The sequence below is a fragment of the Perognathus longimembris genome, chromosome 1 (genome assembly GCF_023159225.1).
Source record: "Perognathus longimembris pacificus isolate PPM17 chromosome 1, ASM2315922v1, whole genome shotgun sequence".
Lineage (NCBI taxonomy): Eukaryota > Metazoa > Chordata > Mammalia > Rodentia > Heteromyidae > Perognathus > Perognathus longimembris.
The window spans coordinates 109,233,311-109,250,992 of record NC_063161.1 but is presented as its reverse complement, the minus strand read 5'-3'; the positions used below and the strand labels follow the sequence as shown (position 1 = coordinate 109,250,992).

At 42.9% G+C, this 17,682-nt stretch overlaps 1 protein-coding gene across 1 annotated transcript in view; it reads left to right on the top strand.

The window, feature by feature from the left end:
* The window catches only part of Gldc (glycine decarboxylase), a 90,248-nt gene that overhangs the window by 70,640 nt on the left and 1,926 nt on the right, over nucleotides 1-17,682 (top strand). The window contains exons 18-23 of the mRNA XM_048347063.1: nucleotides 476-625; nucleotides 2,974-3,086; nucleotides 3,627-3,768; nucleotides 6,189-6,300; nucleotides 13,818-13,913; nucleotides 16,041-16,213. Of these exons, the coding sequence (XP_048203020.1) occupies nucleotides 476-625; nucleotides 2,974-3,086; nucleotides 3,627-3,768; nucleotides 6,189-6,300; nucleotides 13,818-13,913; nucleotides 16,041-16,213 (786 nt within the window). The remainder of the gene's footprint in view (nucleotides 1-475; nucleotides 626-2,973; nucleotides 3,087-3,626; nucleotides 3,769-6,188; nucleotides 6,301-13,817; nucleotides 13,914-16,040; nucleotides 16,214-17,682) is intronic.

Here is a 17,682-nt window from a genome sequence, read left to right as displayed (position 1 = left end):
CTCTCCCCCCTCTCCTGGCAATGAGTATATTTTAATGAATACAGACTACTGCTTTCAGTAACATTTCTTGTGAGAATTTTTCAGTTTCTACAGAATTAAAGGAAAAGGGGCTAGGAATGAGCATGACAAAATAAGCAGAGGTTAACTGGGAAAATACACATGTCTAGAACTAAAAATGTTAGAAGTAATTATTAAGAAGATTTATCAAGGGAAAATCACTTTAGAAAGTTGGACCCAGAATATCCAAAAATATTCTAAGGAGTCTTTTTGATAGAGTCCAAGCCTTAAAAGATCTGGCTATTTCTTTGGCACACTTTATGAGGGAGAAATGGCTGTGGTTCTTTTATTGCTATTGTACTTTGAGGCAGTGCCAAGAATGCAAAGGCTAAGACATCATCTTTCTTAATCCTCTAAAAAGCCAGAGTTTGGCCAAGAAATAAATGTTTCTTCCTCTGTGTCACCCTCCTCCCCACAGGTGGATAAACACAAGGAGAACCTGGCAGCCATCATGGTCACATACCCATCCACCAATGGAGTGTTTGAAGAGAACATCGGAGACGTGTGTGCCCTTATCCACCAGCACGGAGGACAGGTTTACCTTGACGGGGCAAATATGAATGCTCAGGTGTGGATCTTGAGAGGGGCTCCCTTGCTTCCACTGAGAAAAACAGACACTTAAAAATATAAAAATCATAAGGCCCTAAATTCAATGCCTAGTATCACAAACAGACAAAATTCTCCTTTGGCTTTTCCTAGCCCTGTTAAAGTAGGATGCTTAATTATAGCTAAGCCGGCCTGAGACTGACTTTTTCTTTTCTTTTCCGTCTGAGTCTTGGGGATTTTACACAAGACTGGTCAAATGCTCTGGCATTGGACATTGCATGTCCACTCCAAGGTTGACTTTCTTATTGCTAACTACACACCCTACCTTTCTTATTACTACACACACCCTAATTTCACTGGAATATGTATCTCAGAGGAGGTGATAGGGACTACTGGGGAGGAGGTATAAAGGTTGAAAGGAAGCAGGGGTGAATTGGATATCCTTAGATTGTCAAGAGGTCCCATCTCTGGGGCTTCAACCAATCAAGAAGGTTCTCCTGACCCCAAGTTCAGACCCAAGTTATGGCTGCTGGTGGAGCTCTCATGACCTTGGACAATCTATTTCACTGGTTTCAGCTTCATCTGTTTTAAAACAGGCCCAAGGGCTCTACTCTTGATTACTTGGGCAGGAGGGGTGGTAGCTAGGGTCTGTGTATGTGAACCTCGTGGAAAATGCTAGGAACCACTGGAAGAAAGGAGTCTTTCTGAGCACTGCTGTCTCATACTTCCTAGCTAGTCAGGAGGCTAAAATCTGAGGATTGCAGTTCAAAGCCAGCCCAAGCAGAAAAGTCTCCATGAGACTCTTATCTCCAGTTAGCCACTCAAAAACCAGAAGTGGCGCTGTGGCTCAAAGTGGTAGAGCAATAGGCTTGAGCAAAATAGCTCAGCAACAGCTCCCAGGCCCTGAATTCAAGTCCCACGAACAACCCTGCAAAAAAAGAAAGAAAAGAGCTCACTTTTCTTGAGAATTTTCTCAGTTTCTCAGTGGTTTCTTTGTGCCTTATTTTTTTGGTGGCATTGGGTTTAAACTCGGCTTCATTCTTGTTAGGCAGGAGCTCTTCTGCTTGGTCCATGTCATAGTCCTCTTCTTGATTTTGTTTTGTTTTGTTGGGCTTAATTTATTTTTCAGAGATGGTCTTACCTTTTTTTCTTTTTTTTTTTATCCATGCCAGCATCAGACTTCAAACTTCCTATGTATGGCCTCTTGGTTAGATAGGAATCATAGAGCTTTGTCATTGTCATACCTGGCTGAACAGGGATTTTTTTTTTGGCCTATTCTGGCCACCATACTTGGCCTTTCTTTTCCTTTTCTTTCTCTTTTTATGCCTCTTTCCTTCCTTCTTTTTCCTTCCTTTCTTCCCTCCCTCCCTCCTTTCCTTTCTCCCTCCTCCCCTTCCTCTTGCTCTTCCTCTCCCCACCCCCCTTTCTCTCTTTCCTCACTTCTTTCTCTCTCTTTTTTTTGTCAGTCACGGGGCTTAAACTCTGGGCTTGGGGGCTGTCCCTGAGATCCTCAGCTCAAGCTTGACCACTTTGAGCCACTGCACCACTTCCGGTTTTCTGGTGGTTAATTGGAGATAAGAGTCTCACTTTCCTGCCTGGTTTGGCTTTAAACCTCGATCCTGAAATCTCAGCCTCCTGAGTAGCTAGGATTACAGATGTGAGTTGCCCACACCTGGCGCTCTCTCTCTCTCTCTCTCTCTCTCTCTCTCTCTCTCTCTTCCATTTCAGATTCTTTTTTTCCTTGTTTCTGTCTTGTTCCTTTCATAACTGTAGTAAAGTAAAAATTATCTTTGTCCCCAATCAAAATTAGTCTTAATGCCAAAGCAGCAAAAACACCAGTTTTGTTGACATGATTGTTATCTGGATAATCTCAGGAAACTCAGCAGCCTCCCTTTCTCCCTCTCAGTTCATCATCCTCTGGGCTCTTCCACTAAGGTGCCCAAGGGCCCACTCTGTAATGTACACAGCACCCAGAGCTAGTGTGCGGGGAAAGGCAGAACTGCTGAAGTGAACGTTGCCTGTTTCAATAGCACTGTGGCATAGCCTTTTCATGAATTAGTAATACTTCCTCTCCACCCTCTTGAGGTGGATAATTAGGAATAGGTCTATTCAAATCTGTATTTTAAAAACGGAATTTTGTTAAAATAGTCAGCTGTGGTTTCCATAGAAACCCCATTCACTGTACCTTTGAGATACCAGGTTTTGCTGCTGTAGAACTGGGCTGAAGTGGAGGCTGTTGTGACCACAATGGATGGAACTCTCCCTGCCTTCCTCTACAGTGAGCTGCAGCACCAAATAGCCATGCGCTTCCATTCAGAGAGTCCTGCCTAGCCCTTAATGCTGACTTTTTGGCTCTTTCCCTTTGGGTAGGTGGGAATCTGTCGTCCTGGAGACTTTGGGTCTGATGTCTCGCACTTAAATCTTCACAAGACCTTCTGTATCCCCCACGGAGGAGGTGGCCCTGGCATGGGGCCCATTGGAGTGTGAGTTCTTGGCTGTTGGTTTCAGGGTGTCTTTGGAGATGGAGTAGGCCCAAATTCATTGTTTCCTAGCGAGATGTTCAAGTGCCAAGGATATAGTTCCTCACCCAGCACTTACAGAGGACTTGAGGATTAGGGATCTGAACTGCACTATTAGTACTGGGAAGTATGTTTCAGACTTGAATCGAGATGGTGAAGCATCTGCTTCTCTCTTTAAAAAAAAATCAGCTAATAATTACATTGAAAGTTAATTGGATAAAAGCATTAGGGACAGTTTGAAGCCAGCCTGGGCTGGTAAATCCATAAGACTCTTATCTCCAGTTAACTACCAGAAAAACCTGGAAGTGGAGCTGTGCCACAGTGGTAGAATGCTAGCCTTGAACACAAAAAGCCAGGGAAAGTGCCCAGGCCCTGACTTCAAGCTCCAATACTGGCACCAAAAACAACAGAAAGAAACAGGGCTTCCTGAGAGGGTAGAATTTAATGTCTGCTACAACTGTATCTTGGTACATTTCCTAAATTTATACTTAAATAAAATTACAGGAAGAAGCATCTTGCTCCCTTTCTGCCCAGTCATCCCATTGTTTCAGTGAAATTGGACGAAGCTACGTGGCCTGTTGGGACCGTCAGTGCGGCCCCATGGGGCTCCAGTTCCATCTTGCCCATTTCATGGGCCTACATTAAGGTGAGTCCTGAGAACTTGTTTGGCTGGATATGGGTTAAAAAAAATGATGGAATCCATCACTTGAGATTGCTGATGACAGATGCAAGAAACCTTCCTAAAGAAGCTGAAGTCCATTTCTTCTCTTACTTGTTGTGGTGTTTCCATCGGGGTCTCATACTGGGTTTAACATCAGAGAAACTGGTACATTTTTCCATGCACACTTAAGTCCCATGAGTCATGTGGATGTGCTGGCTATGCCATTTGGTTTCCTGTAGGATTTAGCCCCTTGCAGTGAAAAGTAGTGCACACATTAATTATAGCACTTCATTGAGATCCTGGTATAAGTTTTAGGACTATATTTGACTTTATATTTCCTGGCAGTCTGGAGGATAATATGAAAAGTAGCAGAAATTTGCTCCAAAGGCACTTTGTCCTGGCCAGGCACTGGTAGCTCATGCCTGTGATCCTAGCTACTCAGGAGGCTGAGATTTGAGGATTGCACTACAAAGCCAGCCCAGACAGAAAAGTCCATGAGACTCCTGTCTCCAATCAACCACCAGAAGACCAGAAGTGGAGCTGTGGCTTTGCCATTTTGGAAGATCCTCAGATCTTAGCCTTCTACCTAAGATTACAAGTATAAGCCACTGGGTGCCTGGCTTACCTTTACCATTTTTAATGAAAAGCTTCTCAACAGCTGGAGCAGCTGTTCTGTACTTCGGAGACTGGAACCTGCTGTTTAAAATAACACTCAAGTTGTTTTGCAAATCGTAGTAACAAAGACAATCAGAATAAAGATCTGTTTCTTTGCAAACAGAATCAAATTGTCATTTCCCTTTGATCCCTGGATTCTGTAGATTTTAGTTATTTGTGTGAATATATTTGGATTAGAGATGATTTCCCACATATAGAAAATAAATGCCCTGAGGCTGGTTTGGCCATAAGCCTGGAAAACCAGACACAGTGCTTCAGTTTAAAAATTAAGTAAATAAAGTAGTGCTTAAGCTAGCTCTGCAATCTTGGGGGTCTTCTCTTATTTCAGGCTGTATCTAGCATGAGCTTCTTTCCTTGCCACAATTCAGCTTGGACATTCCCACAGGACTGACAGACCTCTGCGATGGGCCCTCAGCCTCTCCCAGTTTCCTAGCCCCTTTGCTACTTGTTCTCACTGGCATATGCTTGCCCCCAGACACCTCAGCTTATGTGGAGTTGGGCTTGGATACATGTCAATATTTTGAGAAAGATTTGGTGATCTGACACATGGGTTGAGAGGCTGAACCAAGTCTATGCCCTTCCTAGAGAAGGCATGCTCATGGACTGCCTGGTCTGCAGTGACTCCTAGGTGTGGCTGTGGCCTTTCTCTGCACCTTGGCTCTTGTTATTCCCCTCTCTTTTTGCCTGTCCAAATTTGCCTATCCCCTTTCTTTTTGCCTATCCAAATTCTGCCCATTTAAATTTTCCAGTCAAGTTCTTACTTTCAATGCAGGAATCCTTTCTTGACTAGCCTGGGAGAAGCGCATGTCCTCCTCTCCTTACTTTGGACTTTAGTACTACTGTTGTGTTATTTGGTGTTTAGCTTAGTTAATAAATTTAATATATGTTGAACTACAATCCTTTATGAGCTCCCTTGGCAGTGAAAATCGACATAGTCTTCATTTTAACCTCCTTTCTAGTGATGTTTACTTAAGATCATTGGAGGGACCAGAAAAAGATAATATTGAACCTGGCAATTAAATATAAACAACCCCCACTGGTGGATAATAGGAATCAAACCATACAAAATCAATTTGCCAGAGATTTTGACTGAAGTCTCCTGGGATTCCTGGCATTGGCCAAGATATCTCAAATTCACTGTAAACAAAACCCTAATAACAGTTCTAATAATAGTTAGCAGTCAACTTTCCCCTGTTGTAGGCATTGGTATTATGATATGTGTGTGTGTGCACGCACGCGTGCGTGTGTGTGCGTGCGTGTGCACGCACATACATGTGCACCAGTTCTGGGGTTTGAACTAAGCCTGAGTACTGTCCCTGAGCTTTTCTGTTCAAGTCTCTACCACTTGAGCCATATCTCTACTTCTGGCTTTTTAGTGGTTAATTGGAGATGAAAGTCTCATAGACTTTGCTACCTGGACTGGCTTCGAATCACAATCCTCAGATCTTAACCTCCTGAGTAGCTAGGGTTGCAGGCATGAGCTACTGGAGTCCATCTTATGGTTTCCTAAAAATATAAAATTAATGCTTATTGGAGAAAACCTAAAATTATTTCAGGCCTAGAAAGGCTGAAATGTTTTTCTTAGGGGAATCATCCATTTATCTTTAATCCACAATTATGGTAGGCTGATACTACTTTTTTTGGTGGGATTTATTTAGGGGTGTCTGGTTAGTGTCTTGAGCATCAGGCTTATCTATTCAATGATTAATGGCTCTTTCTCTTTGTTGCAGATGATGGGAGGCAAGGGCCTTAGACAGGCCACGGAAGCAGCTATATTAAATGCCAACTACATGGCCAAGCGATTAGAAAAACACTATAGAGTCCTTTTTAGGGGTGCAAGAGGCAAGTATTAACTCATGTTGGTCTTTTCCTTGGTCAAAGTAAGTTTGGCCTAGGTGTGGTTTCGTGAAAAGGGCAGGAGGCTTCTATTTCTTAACCCACACCAGAGAAAAGTGTAATGTTCTTGAAAATAACTTCAAGTTAGTCAGTAGTAACACTTTATGCACCTAGCTTAAGCTAAGTCACTTAAGCACTTAGTCTATACAGCCCAGTTTAACAAGGATCCCACACCACTGAGCGAGTACACAGAAATACCATGACCTACAAAGTACTGTAAAGTTGTCCCAAAAATGCAGAATAATTTAGAGGCAGGGTAGAATAGATGAACGAGCCTTCTGGAGGCAGTTATTTGAGATGAGTCTGGAAGGAAAATAAGCAGGACAGATCCTGAATAGAGAGATACAAGAATAAGCCAGAAAAAAAAAAAAGAGACTTGCCTTCAGTATTGGTGGGTTTAATGTGGGATAAAAGGAGAAGGAACCAATGAGGGTAAGATTAGAAAGGTAGCCTGGAACTTGAAAGTATTGGAAAGTTCTCGACTTAGCTCTTGATCCAGACCAAAGCCACTACAGTGGGGGCATTACAGGATTCATTAAAAGATGGAACATGAACGATAGGTGGACAGGTACTTCGAAGTAGAACCAACCAGTTAGCTAATTAGTTCAGTGTGAAGAGAAATTTCAGGCATGTTTTTTGTTTTTTGTTTGTTTTTTGTTTTTGCCGATTTTTGACTACAGCCACAGAACCCAGTGTGAAGTCTCAAGAATCCTAGTTTTGAGAAATGAGAGCAAAACACCTCCGCAGGTCCAGCGGGTGGCAACATTAAGAAGATGCACTGGAGGCAGCTTTCATTACGCTTCCTCTTCCGGGGAAACCTGCTTTGGTTCTGGCTCTATCTCCTCTCTCCAGCTTCCCTTTCCTGATGGAGAATGCAACTGCCTCCTCTTAGCTCCCTGCTCAGAACAGTTTGTTGTTCTCCCCCAGGGTCTGCCCCTCCATGTCAGTCCTCATCCTCCAGAAGGGCAGGGTGGGGTGTGCTTCATTTCCCAGAGCTCACGCCTGGTCTCCCCTGTGCAGTAGGCAAGTGGTGTTGCATAACCAGGAGAAGCAGAGGCAGACTGTAAAAAGTGTGAGGCTGATTTCAATTTAATTTTATATTAGTTTAGGCATTTATATTTCACCTGGATTTATTGAGGTACGATTGACATATCTGATTTTGTGATGTGAATTTTTTTTTTTTTTTTGGTACCAGTCCTGGGGCTTGGGCTCTGTCTTTGAGCTTCTTTGGCTCAAGGCTAGCATTCTGCCTCTTGAGCCAGACTACCACTTTCAGCCTGGCTTTGAACCATGATCCTCAGATCTCAGCCTCCTGAGTAGCTAAGATTATAAGCATGAGCCAACAGTACCCAAAAGGGTTTTTTTGTTTTGTTTTGTTTTGTTTTTGCCAGTTCTGGGGCTTGAACTCAGGGTCTGAGCACTGTCCCTGGCTTCTTTTTACTCAAGGCTAGCACTCTACCACTTGAGCCACAGTGCCACTTCCGGCTTTTTCTGTTTATGTGGTGCTTGAGGAATCCAACCCAGGGCTTCGTGCATACCAGGCAAGCACTCTACCATTAGGCCATATTCCCAGCTCTTTTTAAAAATATTATTATTATCTTTTAAGTAGTTAAGAGGTTTCAACTCAACAAGTCAATTCTGAGTACAGTTCATGTTTATGAGAGGAAGGGTAAAGAGAACCTTTATCTTCAACCATGAGGAAGCCTTTGGTTGAAAGTAGTTTGGGCAGAAAGGAAAGGGGCTTAACAATGTAGGGAGGAGAAGGGAGCTTTTATGGTTTGGGGAAGTTTTCTAGGGCTGTCTCAACAGAATGCCGGTATGTGTTCTTTTTACATGTGACAAGAAAGTGAATAGAAGCTCCTAGGAAAGGTCTATGAGGGAAGGGAGTAGAGCTACACAGAGTCAGGCAAACCTGCGGAACAGATACGGCCCAGACCTTTGGCAACAGCACTGAGATCCTGGTAGAGCCTCTTGCTTCTTCCAGCCCACACAGACTGTGCATCTATAGCTGTGATCTATAATTTAAAGGCTGGTCTGACCTTACAAGTATAATAAATCTAAAAAGGTGGTTCTAGAGTTTGAAAATAGTGAACTAATCAAGAGCTCTAATTAGGAATGTTCCCCAGGAAAAGAAGTGGTGGACAATATGTCTCTAAGCAACACAATAAACTGCTTCGGGAGTGGGTATTAAAGAAGCTATTAGAGGCACTAATTAATTCAAATATAGCTCCCGTGCTGTGAAATCTGTCCCATTTGTATAATTACTTTAAAGATTAGCTTAAATATTTGTGTGGTTATATGACGAATATTGCCTAGCACAGGAGTTTTAAAAATACAAGCACACAAAGCCATTTGCCTTTTGAAAGTACACAATTCAGTGACTTGTACAATGCAGTTTACCTGTTTGTTTGTATTTTGTGCCAGGTCTATATCTTGAACTCAGGGTCTGCATGCTCTCCCTGAGCTTTTTCACTTAAGGCTAGAGCTCTACTACTTGGACCATAGCCCCACGTTTTGATGGGTTGTTGGAGCTAAGGGTCTCATGAACTTTCCTGCCCTGGCTGGCTTTGAACTCCGATCCCCAGATCTCAGCCTCCTGTGTAGCTACAATTACAGGCATGAGCCAGCAGCACTCAGCAGTTTAACTTTTTTATTTGTTCTTTCAGTCCTGAAGCTTGGACTCAGGGCCTGAGCACTGTCCCTGGCTTCTTTTGCTCAAGGCTAGCACTCTACCTCTCGAGCCACAGCACCACCTGTCTTTTTCTGTTTATGTGATGCTGAGGAATTGAACCCAGGGCTTCGGGCATGCTAGGCAAGCACTCTACCACTAGGCCATATTCCCAGCCCAGCAGTTTAGCTTTTTAAATCAAGAACAAATGTGATGGAAACTGAGTCAGGGTGGTAATAGTGCTTCAGGAGAGAAGAGAGGGACAAATGTGTGCTTGCCTTTGCATTGCTGTTTAGGCATAGATTCTCCTTGCCTTGGGGAGATTTGCAGCCCAAAAAGATGGATGAAATTTCCGTTTGTTTTGACATTTTACTTAAGAATTAAGGAACAAATACTTTTTCTCATCCCAAGCAGAAATAAATTAGTGATTACAGACTTCATTACTCAATCCCAAAGTTCATGAAACTGAAAATTGTCTCATGTTGGTCTGGTAAACACATTCATTTCACAATTTGAGACAGTATTTTATGTCCTAAAAACCAAGCATCAATGTACCTCCTGAGGGCCCAAAATAGAAATGTTCCAGTAAACACGTTGTATTCTAAAATGTCTAGGCAATATTAGAAGACATATTTACCAGCTCTACACCAGACATTGGAATTAGGGATGACTATGAGGCAATCATTTTAATGAACTCCAGGCTTGCTTTTATGAGGCATTTCTGTGAGAGATTTGAATACCAGTTAAACCTTCAGGGATTATAGTTTTTTTGAAGTAAGAAGTGACAGGAACAATTGGGATAGAGAGCCAATTATTTATTCTACTAGGTTGAGGAAAGAAAGGAATTACCTCAAGTAAGATCCTCCACCCCACCTCCCCTTATTTCTCTATCCCTACCCCCCACTAGCTATCCCTACAGGCTGGCCTCAAACTCAGACTCCTTCTAGTCTAGCCTCCTGACTTACTGGGATTATAGATAAGGTGGTACTTTATTTATTTATTTATTTGTTTGTTTGTTTTTGTTTGTGGTACTGGGGTTTGGAATCAAGGCCTCATGCTTGCCGGACAAGAGCTCTACCACTTGAGTTATTCCCAGCCCTAAGGTGATACATTTTGAAGGAGGATTTTCAAATATATTTTTGTGTCAGTCCTGAGGCCTGAGCATTATCCCTGAACTTTGGTGCTCAAGGCTAGCACTCTACCACTTGCATCACAACTCCACTTTCAGCTTTTTGGTAGCTAATTGCAGCTAAGATTTTCATAGACTTTCTGGCTGACTTTGAACCATGATCCTCCTCAGCTTCCTAAGTAGCTGGATTATAGGCATGAGCCACCAGTGCCCCATAGAGGATTTAAAAAACAAAACAATAAACTAGGGCTGGGAATGTGGCTAAGAGGTAGAGTGCTTGCCTAGCATGCACAAAGCCCTGGGTTCCATTCCTAAGCACCACAACAATAGAAAAAGCTGGAAATGGCGCTATGGCTCAAGAGGTAGAGTGGTAGCCTTGAGCAAAAAGAAGCCAGGGACAGTGCTCAGGCCCTGAGTCTACGCCCCAGGGCTGGCAAAAAAAAAAAAAAAAAAAATACCAGATGGATCACTGTGTGATCTGAAGGCAGTTCCTGTCAGCAGGAGTGGCCAATGGCTAACTTTGTTAATACAGCAGTATTTAACCTTTTAGTTTCTTATATGCCTACCACGTTTTTACTTTAGACAAATTCCTGTTCCTACAGGGGTTTCCAGGTGGTCTCAGAGATCTCTGGGTCCTTGCATCCCCCTCTTGCTAGTGACCCTGCTGAGTTCAGACGCTTAAGTATCTGACCCTGTTGTCAGGGAAACTGGCATGAGTATTGATCTGTTAGTCATGGTTTCTGGATTACCATTGAAGAGCTAAGGAGCTGATTGCCTGCTCAGCCTTTACAAAGTAATTACCAAGTTCCAGCATTCCTAGGCAAGCTCTTGGGGATGTTGGATGAGCAAGGCCCAGTCCCTGCTCTCAAGGCGGGTTTTCAGAAGCTCTATTTTCACATCACTCGTTCCCATGTTGTTTTCAGAGTTCCAGTGTGCCTGTGCCTGAGGGGCATTTGGTTCCAACGTAAAAGTCAGGCTACTTTTATTTGGCTTTTCCATCCTCTCAGTCTCCTTGCACAGTCTCTAAGTTGTTAATGCTTGCACACTCTGCACTTCAGTCCTCTCAGACCCACGGAAAACAGCTAGTCCATAAAAATGACCATCTCCATTCATCAGTTTACATCATTTCAGCTTGCCTTGTCTCACTCACCATGTGTCATAGGAAGTTTGTTGATCTTCTCTTAAAAGAAACAAACGAAGATGAACATCTTGGAATCTGGCCTGTGACAGCCTTCGGGTTTAAATTTCATTCTTTCCAGGGCTTACGTAGAAAGAGAGCTGCTGAAATTGTACTGCAATTTCCATCTGATGCAATAGAATATGGAGTCAGAAAATAACATCTGAGCCTCATGTTTGAAATGGAGCCCTTCCCAAACCCCTTGGCTGTGGTGGGAACCTCTGCAGATGAAGTCTTGGTATTAGCAATGCTGGGTTGGGCTTGGCCTATTGGTGCCTTTCAGCCATTATTACCAAACCTCACTTGGAAGACTCTTCTCAGACTGCCAAGAGCAACTGCAGCATCTCCCGCACTGACATTCTCCATCCCCCTCCTGCTGTCTGCATGCCCATCAGCACCACTGTGAGCTTCCACTGGCCTTCCTGCCATTGTCACAGAGGGCAGAGGTTGACACTGGATACTAAGAGGGGGATGTGTAGCAGGGCATTTAGGAAGCCTGAATAGTGAAGGTCTTGAAATAATTTCATGGCTTTCTTCTGAAACATCCCACTGGTTATTCCTTTCTTCTCCTTTTGAATCAGACTTTAAAAAAATAATTTTATTGGGCTGAGAATGTGGCTTAGTGGTAGAGTGCTTGTCTAGCATGCATGAAGCCCTGAGTTCGATTCTCCAGTACCACATAAACAGAAAAAGTTGGAAGTGGCACTGAGGCTGAAGTGGTAGAGTGCTAGCCTTGAGCAAAAGAAGCTCAGGGACAGTGCCCAGACTGAGTTCAAGCCCCAGGACTGGCAAAACAAAAAATCTTTATTATTAAGGAATTGGACAGAGGGTACAATTCCATAGTTCAGATAATGAGTACAATTCTTCTCAGACAATGTCACCCCTTCCTTTGCTTTCCCTGAGTCTCCCCCTTCTGTCCCTGCTCACAGTTGCATAGTTCATTTTTTACATAGTGAATACCATGACTGCATTTGTTCACAGTTTGAACTGATTCATCTCCACCATTGTTAGAATATTGTTTAAAAAATATTCAAATTGAATGTATTCCGAGTCTTGGATACTTTTAAAAATTAATTAATTGTCAAAGTAATGTACACAGGGGTTACAGTTTCATACATAATGCAGTGAGTACATTTCTTAGCAAACTTGTTACCCCTTCCTTTGATTTTCTCCCACTTCCCCCTCCCCGATCCCCTCCTCACACTTCCCTAAGTTGTACAGTTGGTTTACAGAATATTTTCTCCATATTTTACAAGTAAAGGCAATCTGTCCCTGTTTATTCATTACATAGAAGCAAAGTGGTTCACAGACAGTCCTCTTCAATTCTGAGGCTGTTATTTGAGCTGAGTATGGAGCTGTTTGTTGTTCACTGTTGTTGGAGCTATTCCTGTCAGGCTTGAGAAGTCAGCTCTGTTCTGCTGCTCTGTACTCAAATTGATTCACTGTTTGCTGAGAGTTAGGAAAGCAGGTTAAAAAGGCTACATCCGGGTCTCATGGGTAGAAACTTTCCTCAAAGGAAACTTTAGTTGTTGGACCACAGAGTTTGGGAAGGAATGTTATTTTGTCATCTAAATGCTGACTTACTGCTTTATTCTCATCAGTGAGTAGCTCGTGCTGAGGAGGTAGCTTCCTGGGCCTAGAGAAAGTAGACCCACACTACCACTAACTCCTCACCACGCATGGTGTCCTGCTTGACAGTATCTCTTTGGCCGGGGCGGGGCGGGGGGGTGAGGGGGGTAACTAGTCCTGGGACTTGAACTCAGGGCCTGGGCACTGAGATTTTTTACTCAAGGCTAGTGTTCTACCATTTGAGCCACAGCTCCACCCCACTCTCAGCATTTTTTGTGTGTGATTAATTGGAGATGAGATAGTCTCGTGAGCTTTCCTGCCTAGGCTGGCTCAGATCTCAGCCTCCAAAGTAACTAGGATTTACAGGCGTGAACCACTGGCACCCAGCTTGACAATGCTGCATATTTTTAATTCTCAGTGTGTATACTGAAATCAAAACTTTACAAGCTGTTCTGAAGAAATCATATAAAGTTCCATACCTGTTCTATTTTTAAAAAAATATTTTCATGTACTCAGAAGAAACAGTTACTGGACATCAGGGATAAAGTTGCTGAAGGATATCAACTGATCTTTATTTCTAGAAATATTTTCTGTGAAAGGACCAGGAATATGAGGGCGTGTATATTGTTCCAAGTAGATTTTAGGCTCTCAGAGTATAAATAATCTCGTCTCCAGACATCTCTGGTGGAATGTTTCAGTAATGCTTTCCATCTCCCGTTAGTCATTGCCAGGCTGGAGTGTAGTGAACTAAAATCAAACATACAAGGTACTAAGACTAGATAAAGTATTCTTAACTGTAAGAGAAACTTACCAAGTGTTCTTAGTCTCTTGATCCTCACAGATATTCATAAAGAGCTGAATCATTTAGTTGGGTAAAACAACCGATGCTAATCTTGAGCTAAAACCATTTTCCTGAACAGGTTATGTGGCTCATGAGTTTATTTTGGACATAAGACCCTTCAAAAAGTCTGCAAATATTGAGGCAGTGGATGTGGCCAAGAGACTCCAGGATTATGGTAAGTGGCCGTGACATTCATGCAGCTGTCCTCGCTGGCTTTGAAGTACTTCCTCAAAGCACAGACAGAATGTATAGACATCACAGCAAATTGATCCATGGAATAAATGGGGAGCCTAGACTTGAACAACCTTTAAAATAAAAATGAAAAACTTTCCACTTTGACTACTAGCTCTGCCCGATATTAAAACATATAAATTACATTTCTCACAGACCAGAAAACATATCTTTAATTTTTAAATCCCAAGCAAATGATTTGTTCATTGCTAGTGTTTCTGATAAATTCGTACTCCTATCCTGCCCCCACCACCCCCAAACAGAGTCCAAGAAAAAATAAGCTGGTGGACTAGGGAATGAGGTAGAACAAGCACAAGTGTAGAGACAAAGGGGCACTGGAGTTCTGGCTATGGTCTAGCTGTTTCAGAGATGGAAAAAACAAGTGTATATTGTTTTTACAAAGAAAATGCACCTTTCACCAGGTGCCAGGGGCTCACACCTGTAACCTTAGTTATTTTGGTTCAAAGCCAGCCCAGACAGGAAAGACCTCAAGAGTCTTGTTTTTAATTACCACCAAAAATGGAAGTAGTACTGTGGTTCAAAGTGGTAGAGCACTACCCTTGAGCACAAAAGTTCAGGGATAGCTCCTAGGCCCTGAGTTCAAGCCCCAGGACTGGCCAAAAAAAGGAAAAGAAAATGAACCTTTTTTTGGCAGAGGTAGGAGCCTTATTTATTGGTATATTATGTGTATTATTTAATACAGCCCTCCTTAATATTAGTGATACTTGCACTAATATCAAAGATCTTTTAACTCTCAGATATGCAACGGTAGGGAGAACTTTGCCTTCTCTGTATGAGTGCTATTCCTATTTGAATTTTAATGATTTGCTTTAAGGAGTGTGAATTTTTATTTATTTATTATTATTATTATTATTTTTGGCCAGTCCTGGTGCTTGGACTCAGGGTCTGAGCACTGTCCCTGGCTTCTTTTTTGCTCAAGGCTAGCACTCTGCCACTTGAGCCACAGCGCCACTTCTGGCCATTTTCTGTATATGTGGTGCTGGGGAATTGAACCCAGGGCCTCATGCACACGAGGCAAGCGCTCTTGCCACTAGGCCATATCCCCAGCCCAGGAGTGTGAATTTTTAAATAATAGAAAATCCACTGTGTGTGATTCACTTTCCTCTTGACTGATTTTTTTTCTTTTGCCAGTCCTGGGGCTTGAATTCAGTCCTGGGCACTGTCCCTGAGCTGCTTTGTGCTCAAACCTGGTCCTTTTCCACTTGAGCCACAGCTCCACTTCTGGCTTTTCTGGTGGTCAATGGGCAGTAAGAGTCTCACAAACTTTCCTGCCCTGGCTGGTTTCAAACCATGATCTTCAGGTCTCAGACTTGAGTAGCTAGGCACCCAGCTAGGAAAGCATTTCTTGATGAAATTAGCAACCAGCTCTTCATAATCTCTTCCTGGCAGACCTCTAATGTGGCAGCAGAAATCCCTCTTTCTCTCTCTTCCTCCTTCCCTTCTTCTTAGCACTATTACAATGTTTGATAGGATTTCCACTCTTGTCTAAAGCCCAGAATTATCCTAGTAGGCACACACAAAAAGAGGGGGATCATGTTAGATGATGTAGCTTGCTTTTTTAAAAACTTAATTCATGAATATTAAAAGAAAATGAGGGGCTGAGAATGTGGCCTAGTGGTAGAGTGCTTGTCTGGCAACCATTAAGCCCTGGGTTTGATTCCTCAGCACCATATGTACAGAAAAAGCCAAAAGTGGCGCTGTGGCTCAAGAGGTAGAGTGCTAGCCTTGAGCAGAAAGAAGCCAGGGACAGTGCTCAGGCCCTGAATTCAAGCCCCAGGCCTGGCAAAAAATAAATAAATAAATAAAATGTATGTTGTTTTGAGTCATTGTATGTTTATTCAAGGTGTTCTGTAAACTTTTCTACATGAAGTCCCCATTGTTGGATATTATGTTGTTTTCTGTTTTTCTTCTATAAGCAGCACAGACATGAATCTCCATGTGTATACATGCAAATGTATTCCACGGGTAAATTGTAAGAGGAGAGGGGGGCTTTTCTTCCAGTCTAGGGAGGCCAGAGTGAGTGAGGCAAGTTGTCTGTCTCCTTTTGCAGGATTTCATGCTCCCACCATGTCCTGGCCTGTGGCAGGGACTCTCATGATTGAGCCCACTGAGTCAGAGGACAAGGCTGAGCTGGACAGATTCTGTGATGCCATGATCAGCATTCGGCAGGAAATTGCTGATATCGAGGAGGGCCGCATCGACCCTACGGTCAATCCACTGAAGGTGTGTAGTGCTGGCAGTTGATTCAAAGCCTCCCTGAGAGGAGAGAATGGCACCCAGGCAGTGTGCTACCCCTTCTGGACTCTCACTGCAGGCAGTATTTTTTCCTAAAATGAGATGAAAAGATTGTCTTTACTTATAAGCCATCTTGAACCCTCTAACAACAGTGGTCATTCAGGTATGTAGGTCTGCTTTGTACCCTACGTACACCTGATTGATCACCACAGGAGATGGAGGACCCTGTCCAGGGTAGAATTCTTATCATTTTTATGTCTCTTTGATGAACTGTCATAGTGCTGCAGCAAAACAGAATGTATACATGCATCTCACACACTGTAGTAACACAAGGTGTTAGACCTGGGTTAGGGTCCTGAGGGTTAGGAACCTGAGAAAAACTGAACTGGTATCTCATTTAGCCTGGATGTTTTCTAATGTTTATAACTCAAATTACAGAAAAGCAATACTGCACCTCTACTAAAGGATTTTTTTTTTGTTTTGTTTTGTTTTGGCCAGTCCTGGGCTTGATTCAGGGCCTGAGCACTGTTCCTGGCTTCTTTTTGCTCAAGGCTAGCACTCTGCCACTTGAGCCACAGTGCCACTTCTGGCCATTTTCTGTATAAGTGGTGCTGGGGAATTGAACCCAGGGCCTCGCACTCTTGCCACTAGGCCATATCCCCAGCCTACTAAAGGATGTTAATGTTGTAACTGGTCAGAATGCCTAAGTGTTTGGTTGGGTCCACATATGAGCTGGAGGGTCATAAATGGAGAATACATTGTGAGCCCACAACCACCTCATTGAAGGTGGACTGACTGCAGGGGCCCATAGCTTGCAGAAGGCAGGCACCTTGCTAGATATGTTTTTCGGGGAGAATGCCACTCCTGGGGCTTGAGCTCCAGGTCTGGACACTGTCTCTAAGCTCCTTTTTGATCAAGGCTAGTGTTCTACCACTTGAGCAAGCCATAGCTCTACTTCTAGCTTTTTTGGTGAGTTATTGGAGTCTCACAAGCTTTCCTGCCTGGGCTGGCTTTGAACCATGATCCTCAGATCTCAGCCTCCTCAGTAGCTAGGATTACAGGCGTGAGCCACCAGCACCCAGCAGCATTCATATTTCTTTGTGCTGTTTTTTTTATTGTGTTTTCAATGGAGAAATACATCATCTGTTTACAAAATAGCTCTTGAAAAATACAAGGAGTACAATACTATAAAACAAAGCAAACTTCAGTCATGAGACACTACGTACATCATGCAAAAGCAACAGTCTGATCTCCAAGTTATGAAAACTAGAATTAAAAAGTCACTACACAGAAAAGGTCCAAGTTTCTAGCCTGGCAAAACTTAGACAGCATTCATATTTCTTATTGTCATGCATTTCTCTTTTAGTTCCGGATATTGCTGATTCTTCTGGAGTTCAGGCTATTTTTTAAAATATGGCAATAGACATCTCAAAGAACATGATGCATATAGAAAATAG